This window comes from Artemia sp. Qi Xiang Cuo, chromosome 17, assembly GCF_049724085.1.
Source record: "Artemia sp. Qi Xiang Cuo chromosome 17, ASM4972408v1, whole genome shotgun sequence".
NCBI lineage: Eukaryota > Metazoa > Arthropoda > Branchiopoda > Anostraca > Artemiidae > Artemia > Artemia sp. Qi Xiang Cuo.
This window is the reverse complement of record NC_142810.1, coordinates 11,232,707-11,243,699: the sequence shown is the minus strand read 5'-3', so window position 1 is coordinate 11,243,699 and position 10,993 is coordinate 11,232,707. Positions and strand designations below refer to the sequence as shown.

Below are 10,993 nucleotides of genomic sequence, written 5' to 3'. Positions count from 1 at the left end.
ACAAAAAAAATCTTTCTTCACATCTTAGGTATCACAAACTTTTATTTTCCTCTATATCTTTTCTTGCAACTCTATCTCGGTTTAGCATAAACTCAAAATGTTCTGTCCATCTCTTTTTAACTCTTTTCTTGTCACTAATTTTGGCCCCGTTCCTATCTTTAACTGGGACAAGTCCGGATTGACTACTCCCTCTCAATTTATTAACATGCCAGTACAGTATTTTACTATTATGCCGTCTAGCCGCATCTTCCAGATCATCGACAATTTTATCCAAGGCCTGCACTGCACACCTCCTTAGTTCATATTTTAATGCTTTCTCCACTTTCTTTACATTCCTTTTGTTTTTATATGATCTATCACTCAGATAGTTCTTGTACAGGCCCCTTCTCCTGCCTTTTAAATATAAAGCATTTTCAATAATATTCCTAGCTGCACTTCTAACTTTCTTCCCTAAGACACCATCAGCGACCTCACCAATTATTTTCCTAAAATTATTCCATCCGTCGTCCACATTATCAAATTTTAAACTCTCCAGTTTAGTTTTCAACTGTTCCTGGAAAGTTCTTTTCAATTTTTCATCCTGGAGTCTATTAACATAATAACCTCCCGGGAGGTAGTAACCCTTTCGAAATTTCAAATTTAAATTAACCTTATACACTGCTAGATGGTGATTTTTACTTTTTACATCAATAACAGCACTCCTATATACCTTAATATCTAGTACTGATCCTACCAGTCTTCTGTTTACCATAACATAATCAATAAGGTTCGCTGTCATACTATCACATGAATACTATTTTAACGTATGGGTCTTATTATGACCAAGTAACGAATTGGTTATAACTAGATTGTTATACCTATAAAATTGCAAAAGTCTGTAGTCATTATTGTTTTTTTTCCTTATACCAAATTTACCTAGGCTAGGATGCTATATATCCCTATCTCTACCAAACTGGGTGTTGAAATCTTCTAATAAAATCACCATATTTCTACCTGGGATCCTGACTATTTGCTTCTATTGCTGTATGTAAAATTCATCTGAGTCACTAGTATCTGTATCAGTTGGCTCTAGATAATATAAGAAATTTATTTTATTTCAAAAAAATCTCTATCACAAGCCCACAAAGGGCCGAATTCGGACTTCGGAGTCGACAATATTGATGGTGGCACCAAAACTGTCAACAATGTAAAAAACAACAACAAAAAAGAAAAATTATAATTAACAACCATTTAAAAGTCAATAATTACACTGTAAAAAGTAAAGTAAAAAAGTCAAAAACATAAAAACTGTTCCAACCGAACTTACAAAAATACAAATCAGAAAAATAATTAAAAGGGACATAAAAAAGGGGGGCAAAATAAGCGAATAAATACAAACAAGAACGAGATATAAATACTTATAAATTAAAGGGGGCACTAAAAAGTGTCAATAATTCAACTACACGAAGTCAACAAAAGAGTTGAAAAGATAAACTGGTCAAGAAAGAGGGGGGGGGGGGAGGGGACAAAAAAGAGAACGAAATATAAAATATATAAGAATTACAGGGGGAACTAAAACAAAAAAAAGAGAAGGGACAAGCAAATGAGTGCACGAACCTGGGCGGCACCATCAGCTAATAAAAAAAAAGAGAGAGAAAAAAAAGGAAGAGAAACTAGTGTTATATTTTATTCATTTTTTCTGTAATGAATGGGACAAAAGTTCTTTCGTATCTGGAAGTAACGCAGCGAATGGGGGACAAAACAGGGATGGGTTCAGAAACAGCTCGAGGCGGCCGTAATCTGGAAGGGGAGTGACGTTTGGGGAAAATACTTGCCGTCCGAGGGTTTGTTGTTGCATTTTTTGCGAAACGGAGGCACTAGGAAACCTTCGCTCAAGGGTTTCCAGACTAGCTTTTTTTTTTTTAGGAGCAGAGAGTATGGCACCTTGCCTTCTTTGAAAGTTATTCGCAAAGCTCTTTTTTGAATTGACTCTATTTTTTTCAGATTCTTCGCGAGAGATACCAGGGTGCCAAACTGGACAAGTATATTCTAGATGCAGGCGGACAAAAGACGTGTAAATCCTTAAGGGGTGCGAAGGGGGACGCTGAATTTATTTAGGAGCTTAAGGAGGGTGATAGACATATTAGGTCTATGGATGATGTCTTTAATATAGATATCCCACTTTAAGTTTGAAGAAATTGTGACGCCAAGTAGTATAAATGAGGACACAGAAATTTCAGGAGGGATAGGATTAAGAAAATAGGGCAAGGATTTGAGGAAACAAATCGGCATTATCATGGACTTAGAGGGGTTTACTGTCATGTATATGTCCAAGGCCTCATCTCCAATTTTATTAAGGATACTCATAGGGTCACTTATTAAATTTCTGAAGCAAGTCTCAACAACCGTAAGGTCATCAACAAATTTCCATCAGTCAGGCAATTCTATTGCGAGGCTGTTGACCATGAATGAAAAAGGAGGGGACCTAGGAGAATACCTTGGGGTATGCCATTGTGGACAGGGAGAGGATTTGAATAATGATTCTGGTATTTGACTACCTGTGATCTATTTGTTAAAAAGGAGGCAACCAATTTCACCAGTAAGATCAATATTGAACTCGCTGACAAGTTTCTTGATTAAAATATTATGGTTAACAAGGTCAGATGCTTTCTGAAGGTCGATAGAAATTATAATTTTGCCAGGAATTAGGCTTTTCGAGGATTTTCCCGATGTGGTCAATAAGAGAAACGAGGTAATGGGAAGTACAGGAGGATTTTAGGTTCACGAATTACTTCAAGTCAGTAAGAGGTAGTGTTTTTTTCTTTAGCCAGTCTGCAAGGAATCCTTCATAAAGTTTCGAGAAAAAAGGAGTAAGAGTAATAGGACGAACGCCTTCAAAAACAGGATTTCCGTTTTTCTTTTTCAAAGGGGTTATAAAAACCCTGTTTCCAAATTGTTGGAATTCGCCCACACACAGTAATCTCGTTAAACAGGAAAGACAAGGGCTTAGAAAGGAAATCATCAAAGGCACTAATAAGAGGAAAGGGAATCTCCAAAGGACTAAAACTTGTCTTTCTTAGTTTTTCAATTCTTCTTTCTATCTCAGACGGGGAAACAGTGGGTAAAGAAGTGGAAAGGGCTCCGGTTGGTAATTGGTCGGATAATGCTGGAGGGCTTACTGGACAATAGAAGCAAGGAACATAGAAAATTGGCAGTAATATCAGGGGATTCGGGTAGATTGAAGTTAAGCTGTTCAAGCCTCCTGCCACACAGCTTTTTGACCTCAGAATACCTATTTTTTGGTTTATTAGTGAACAATATTTCGGCTCTACAGGGCATATACTACTACAACTGATACCCTAAACTTTTATAGTTATAAAATAAGCGATTAGTGTTCTATTATTAATACCTTCCCAGCCTAAATAAGACTTACCAGCTTCCTTATTCTTCATGATCTCTACTCCCTGTCTATATACCCCATCTTTCCAGCCTGAGTAAATAAATTCTATATCACCTAATTTCATGTTTCCTACCTCTGGGATATGAGTTTCTGAAACTCCTAATAAGTCCAATTCGAATCGTCTGAATTTCTCTGTCAAAATGTCGATATGATAGTTATTTTTAAACGTCGTATTATTCCAAGTTTCAATTTTCACATTTTTACTAACTACTGGATATGAAAATCTGAGAATAAAACTAAATTTGTGAAATCAGTGTCGTAACAAGCAAGTTTATCATTCTTAAATTTGGTCTGACCCTCTTTTTATGTCTAGTTTTCCAAGTTTGTAGACTGGTATTTGTATTCTCTGTCGCTTTCATTCTTTCTGGGTGAATTATTCAGACAATGCTGTTGTTGACTGATCTTCCATTTGTTAATTCTTTCTATTTTGTAGAAGCTGAAACTACTTCAGCAATTGATACCGAAACTTTGAGTGAAACTTGTAATTATATTCTGTCATCGGAGTCAGACTCGCAGGAATTGGATAGAAATGACGAAGTTATATTTGGAATTATTAATGCTTCTTTAAAATTCAGGCTGAATAAAGGTAATTTTTGAAAGTTTTTTCCTACCTAACAAACATTCTTCACACTTTTATTATTCAAATAGCATTGACGAAAGTATTTTTTTTTTTTATTCAAATAGGTCATTAAATAGTATACCCAAAAGTGTATACTAAGGCTTAGTTTACATTTCGGCTCATAGGCAAGTGCATCAACGGAATTTAAACGCACATTACTGAAACAGTGCAAGACTAAAAGTGGGTCTTGAGCCTCTCAACATTAATCTAAAAACTTTAAGTTACTAGAATGGTACACTAGCAAAGCAGAGGGGGAGTTTGTTTTTAACTTTGCTGCTTTTTTTGAAATTTTTTCTGTCTAACACCAATTTTTTCCTAAACATGATGCAGCTTAAGAGGAAAACTTCGAATACGACAAAATATTAAACGCAAATAAAACTAAATGTCAAATTACATTAATTATTACACTAAACTTAACGACTAGCTTATCTGGCACTTGTTTTTTTTTCTAGCAGGGATTTTTTTTTTTCAGGACTACTTAAAATGTGAGAAAGCTCCCTCTTGTGCGGTATTATCAGTTTATCAATAATAATTATATATTATAAATATCATAATTATATTATGTTGTAATTATAATAATGTATTATAATCAGAAAAATAATTATCAATATTTATTTTTAAGTGCTATTGGTGTTCAACTAAACCATCTTTACCGAAAGATTATTTATCTGTGAGATTCAGCTGTCTCGTGAAGATGATTTATATAACGCTGATTCAAAAATAATAGTTTTTTTTTTTTAATTGAATTCACCTAATATGTTTTATTATGCAACCCATTTTTTTGAATTTTGCAAAAAAATATCTCGAAATAACTTAAGTATAATGCCAAGTCGAAATAAAAAAAATATCTCTTTAATAGTATACATATTTTACAGATCGGTAGCTTGAAATGATAGATAATTGTTTTACGATTTTTAACGGAGCCTAAAACCCCTCTTATATGTGGCGGCGTCAGGTTGAAGTAAGAATTGTACTTGTTGTTTTTGGATAGATAGCTGTGATTTGTCGCTTTATCTTACCAACATTGGGGATGGGGTCACAAAAAAGGGGGGGGGTCACAAAAGGGTTATTAAAGCTGACGGTCACAATAAAACAATTTTAGAATTCTTTACTCAAATTTTGAAGCTGATTGTCATTAAGTTTAATTGTCACTTAAGTATCTTCTAATTCTATTTCTGAACAGGAATAGTTGGTCATTTTTGTTTGGAGTAGCTGAAGACTATTTAGTGGCAATGACAGTTTTAGTTGACAATATTGGTGGAAAATGTAGACTGGTTTAAGTGAATACCAAGACGACAAAAAAGACAAAATTGAAATGAAAGATAAAAGAGAAAATAAATTAAAGAAGGATAAAATCCAAATAAGGTTCATATTATTGCTCCCATTTTGAGCTCATCTGAGGCTAAAAGCTCTTATGGCAGTTATTATGCTCTCTTTCGTCGATTTTTATCCCAAGTGAACGCAGAGTTTTTGGAAAGGAATGGGGGGGGGGGGGTTGGCGTAAGCCAAATCACTGGTCGTTCGTTTTCAGAGTTAGTGTATACCTTTGGTAATAACTCTTTCAAACTTGTATTTGTTAAGTAAAACTGTCATACATACTCGTACAGAAAAATTTAAAGTAAACGAGAACTTCGTATTAGGGTGTAAAGAGGGGGGCTTTGAATAGATTGAAATCAAGGAAGCGCCTGTTTAGCTGTGTTGGCCTCATGTGGCTTGGTGATGCGGTGAGTTGTTATTAGTAGTAGTAGTAGTAGTACTCTAGTAGACTCAGAAAATTATATATATGACATTTGTAAGTCTTTCTTATAGCTGACTCCCCCCACCCCACTGCCCACTTATGTTTACGTATACCCACGGAGTGTACATTTGGTCGTTCAATTAATAAGAGCTTTTAAATTAAATCATTCAAAACTATTCTTGAATGATGTGTAGAAAGATAGATGTTTAGAATGGCGAAAGCTTAACAATAAAATAATTTATTTAAACCTTTATATATAAGTTGCGTTTGTAATTTTTTATTTTCCCTTAGATGTCCCCGTCGCGTCCCTGTATACGCGATTATACAACAAAACCATTTGTTTATTTATCTTGAAACTAGTGCTGGTATTTCTTGACCAATCTTAGGGACTCATTCTTCCACAGCCAATGACAGCCTAACTCATGTACCTTACCAGTTGCGGATCAATATTATCTCATGACTCTTTTCCCTCACTTGTTGAAGTTGCAAGCATGTTATCTAACAGGCAGTCAATCAAACTTTATTTGCCTACTCTACTTCGTTTGGATACAAGGGTGTGGCTATGGTTTTAAGTTTCTAGGGGAAAATAAAGAATGTTTCGACAGAATCCTCCAGAATGCTGACTAATGAAGACACAAGCTAAATTTCCAATGTAAATAGTTAAATTTTTCAAGATTTTGGCACGTGGTGCTGACACCTTTGAACCCTTCCCCCTTAGCTGCTCCCCTGACTAGTTATCATGGTTGCAATCGATTGAATCGTGGAGCTTTCACCCATACAAGTGAACATTCATTAAACAGAAATGTATGATTTGTTGTTTTCTTTTTAGTTGTTTTGGTAGAAGTTGTACGTTTTTGAACTTACCAAACATTGTGAACATTGCTGCATCAGGTGTGTATTGACAAAAAATTTACGTTGACCTCGTTTGAATCACCTCTGCTGCTATCTCCAACACAGTCGCTGGTGGTTCTGTCCCCATTGCTGGATAAACAAAAACTACACGAGGAAATCTGGTGCCATCTTCTGGATAAGTTGCATACATAGGAAAAAAAAAAAAAGCAGCTGATATCCGATATTTATTTCACGATATCCGATAATGACACTGACCCCTATATTGATCTGATAATATCGGCTGCCCGATATATCGGTCGAACTCTAAGTGTTATAATACCATTTTTTTGTTAGTTTTATTGTATTAATTTTAGTAAAACAAATTTAATTCAATATTTTTCTTTTACTACAGGGACGATGCATTCTACTGTGTGCAGGTCTGATGATTTGAGTCACTTAATACTCTTAGGCCCTAAACCGATCGTTATGGTGAAAAAACTGACAGAGAAGGCTATTGAAGAATTAACAGTTGGAATCTGGCGTTGCGGCTCCTGTGGAAAAGCAGAGATATCCCTTTTGATTCTAGATCTTCACATTTACACTGGCTGTGAAGAGCTTTCACCAATAGAGTGTGATGTCTGCCCTGCAGTAGTTCGTAATTACCGTAATTTTGTTGTTCATTTCATGGAACATCAAATGGGAGTGACTAGGAAATGTGCCATTTGTTTAAGAGAATCTATTGGTGATATGAGACAACATCTAGTGTTTCAAGGTCACTTTTCGCCAAAAATGTCTGAATTAGACCTGCAGGAGAATGAATCACAAGTTGTTTTACGCGATCCGTCTGCAAGCGGCTACTCAAATTTATTAAAATCGGAATCTGATGAAAAAGGTCTAGACGATCAGAAAACATACTTGCACGGTAAAGGGCAGAGAAAATTAGAAAGACATAAAAGTATACACACAGAAAAAAATATATATGAATGTAATCTATGTAATAAATGCTTTTTTTCACCAAGCCATTTGAAAAACCATCAAATTGTGCATACAGGTGAGAGGCCATTTGAATGTGATATTTGTAAGAAATGTTTTTCTACATCAAGCACCTTGAAATTTCATCAAATTGTGCATACAGGTGAGAAGCCATTTGAATGTAATCCATGTAACAAATGTTTTTCTCAATCAAGCAACTTTAAATTTCATCAAACTGTACATACAGATGAAAGACAATTTGTATGTAATACTTGTAAAAAATGTTTTTCTACATCAGGCGGAATGAACAGACACCAAAATGTTCATACAGGTGTGAGCCCATTTAAATTTGATATGTGTAAGAAATGCTTTTCTTGACTAAGCTATTTGAAAAGGCACCAAATAGTGCATACAGGTGAAGGGCCATTTGAATGTGAGATATGTAAGAAATGCTTTTCTAGACCAAGCCGCTTGAACAGGCATCAAGTTGTGCACACAGGCGAAAGCTCATTTAAATGTGATATTTGTAAGAAATGCTTTCTCTCATCAAGCCATTTGATTAGGCATCAAAGACTTCATACAGGTGAGAAACCATTCAAATGTAATTTATGCAAGAAAACATTTTCAGATAATTCGGTTCTGAAATATCACCTAACAACCCATTCTAGGAAGAAGTGTGATAGTTAATAGTTCACAATAAAAATCTCGGATAGAATAGTGATTTTTTTAGACAGAAGTTGAGATAGACGTCGAATAGTTAAAGCTTTTCCATGCAAGTTAATTCTTTGATCTGAACTAACGCTTTTCTGTATGTATTCTATATGTATTTGTGAAAATTTCTAATCTTTTTGATTCTTTGACAAGTGAGGCTCGATCTTAATCTGAGAACTATTGCATTGGTAAAACCACAGAAGAGCCAGCGGCAATTTTCTTCTTTACTAATGCCTAATTTGCCTTCTAATTTATTCTGCCTGGTGAAATATCTATTTAAACGAATAATTTCAACTCTAATAGAATTCTCCTGTGTTCAAAAAGCATGACTATCAGGATTTTTAAGTATCCAACCATTTAACAAAAAGCAAGGTCCTGTGGTTCTTACCTTAGCGCACAAAAAAAAAAAGAAATGGAAAGTACGAGTTTATAAGTAAATTAGGTTCAAAAATCTCAAAAATCTTTATTTTCGAATAGCTTGAAAACAACAGAAAAAATTGGAGTCCTATCAAAGTAAAGTGTCAATAGTCAATTATATTGTGAAATTACTCAGTGTACGAGCCATATTATAATTGTCAGTTTTTTTCATTTTCTCTGACTTAAAAATTTGTCCTTTTGATAATTTTCTTTCGGTGTTGTTTTCGTATTCATTTAAAACACTAAGCAGTTTCTTGCTCAAAGAAAAATTTAAGAAATCTCAAAATGGCCTCAACGAAAACACTCCTTAAGACGGCGTAAGTGCATTGTGTAGTATATTAATTTGACTTTATATTCGACTATCTGTGTCCCACTGTAATTATTGTTTACAACACTCGAGTCTTGTTACATCATCGAATTTCACTTGATCTGTACTACGAGGGAGGAAGGATGTAAAGACAAAAGTCAGACATAAGACAATTCAAGTTAAAGTGCATGGTAAACTTTTGTGGTCTTATTCACAAGGAAGTCAGGCTAAGCTAAGTTGAACTGAGTCCTTTCAAATTCTGAAGGAAGAACCAATAGCAGTTTTGAAATCACTGTTTTGAATATTCTCAATCTTAGATGTTGGATCTTCGGTGAGACTTGATACTATATTACTAAATCTTTAAGTTTAGAAAATGATTGTAGCAGGAATTATTATTTTAGTAAATTTATTAATTCAGATGCCAGGTCACTTAAGCCAACTTTTTAGTGAATCCAAGGTCACTTTTTTAAGCACAAAAAAAATTTTTTTTTTAGTTTGACAACAAAATGTTTTACTACAAAACTTCATCTGAACGCAAACTGCCGTTCAAACTGCCGATAAAGGATAGAGGGGTGAATATAAAATTTATTTTATTGCCAAAAGTGATCTACAATCAGTGTTATTTCTCTAGATAATCGCCTTAGCGATTTAGGCATTTTTCATTTCTGTTAACAAGCTTTGTGATACTTTCTTCACAAAATGACGGTGCAAATGATTTGAAAAGAGTTGTGCCGGTTTCTTTGTACTCCTCCTTGCTACAGAAAGACTGTCTCCAAACCACTTCCTCATTTCAGGGTAAAGATAGATGCCACTTTACGCTAAGTCGAAACTATAGTAGTTGATCAAAAATGCATGTGCAATAATGGATGCACACAAATTCCCCAAACAGATTCATAAGTTCAAACAAATGTTCAAAAATGCAAAATTGTTGAAGCTATTTCTTGGACCAAAAAGATACAATGCACGTGGAATTTAAGTGGAAACTAGTTCAAACTGCCGTCGCGGATCTCCATTCCATGACTGGCAGTGCTGATCTTTTGAACATATGAAAGCCAACACCTAAAGTGTGTCTCAGCTAACCGCTCAATCCTCTTTTCTTCGAGTTATTGTTGGGCTCTGAGTAAAATTTCATTTTATCTTTGAATCATCTTTTTAATGTCAAATTGCATTGAAATGGCTCACATAACTGATATACCATTTGAGTTACCCTTACTCTATGTCTGTCTACGTTAGTTATGCCCTAAGATGGATAATAGTCTATCATAAACAAGTGAAATTACTCATTTCTATACAACTTCGAAAAGGTTATGCCAGCTTTGCCTCTCACAGTAACTATCTGTCTTGGCTTTACTGTAATTAGCCATGACTTGGCACTAAGTCTCTCATCACTTCTACAAAGCTAGTCAAATTAAAATATTAGTAGACTCGGAATCTTCCTTTTTGGAAATTCTTTTTTTCCATGGAGGAGAGAAGCGGATTTCCCGTCATTATTTAAAGAAATGATCAGACAAAACCAAAGAAAAGACATGTGTTTTTGTCAACTGAAAATAAGGACCATTATTTAAATTAAAAGAATGGATTCTGCACATGAGACGGGCTGCTCCCTCCTCAATACTTCGCTTTTTATGCTTAATTTTGACATTATGTCTCAGTTCCTTAAGAACGACTCATGAAACATTATTCAATTAGAATCAGAAAGTTTTTAAAAGTACTGAAACTTCAACGTGAAGAGCGAGGGATTGAAGCATAGGCAACTCCCTTTATATATGGAACAATTTTTATTCGTTTTAATTTTAATATCGCTCCTTACTTTGAGTTGAAAAAGTTTTTTATTTTTTTAATATAATAGACTGGGGGGATTCCCCCTGTCCTATTGTAATTTACGGGCCTTTGACGCAATTAAGGTTCAGCACCCTTCCTCAAAATCTATTGGCCATAGAAATCGTTAGAAAGCTTGCA

At 34.7% G+C, this 10,993-nt stretch overlaps 1 protein-coding gene across 1 annotated transcript; it reads left to right on the top strand.

Annotated features, from left to right (window-relative positions):
* The first annotated feature begins 7,044 nt into the window (after positions 1-7,044).
* Positions 7,045-7,977, top strand: LOC148941886 (uncharacterized). Its single transcript, XM_089103165.1, has one exon. It carries the CDS (start codon positions 7,045-7,047, stop codon positions 7,975-7,977), a length of 933 nt encoding a protein of 310 aa, XP_088959291.1.
* Positions 7,978-10,993: the final 3,016 nt, after the last annotated feature.

What these genes read in the sequence shown, in the direction of transcription:
- LOC148941886 (XM_089103165.1), top strand. Translation starts at nt 7,045, where the DNA reads ATGCATTCTACTGTGTGCAGGTCTGATGATTTGAGTCACTTAATACTC.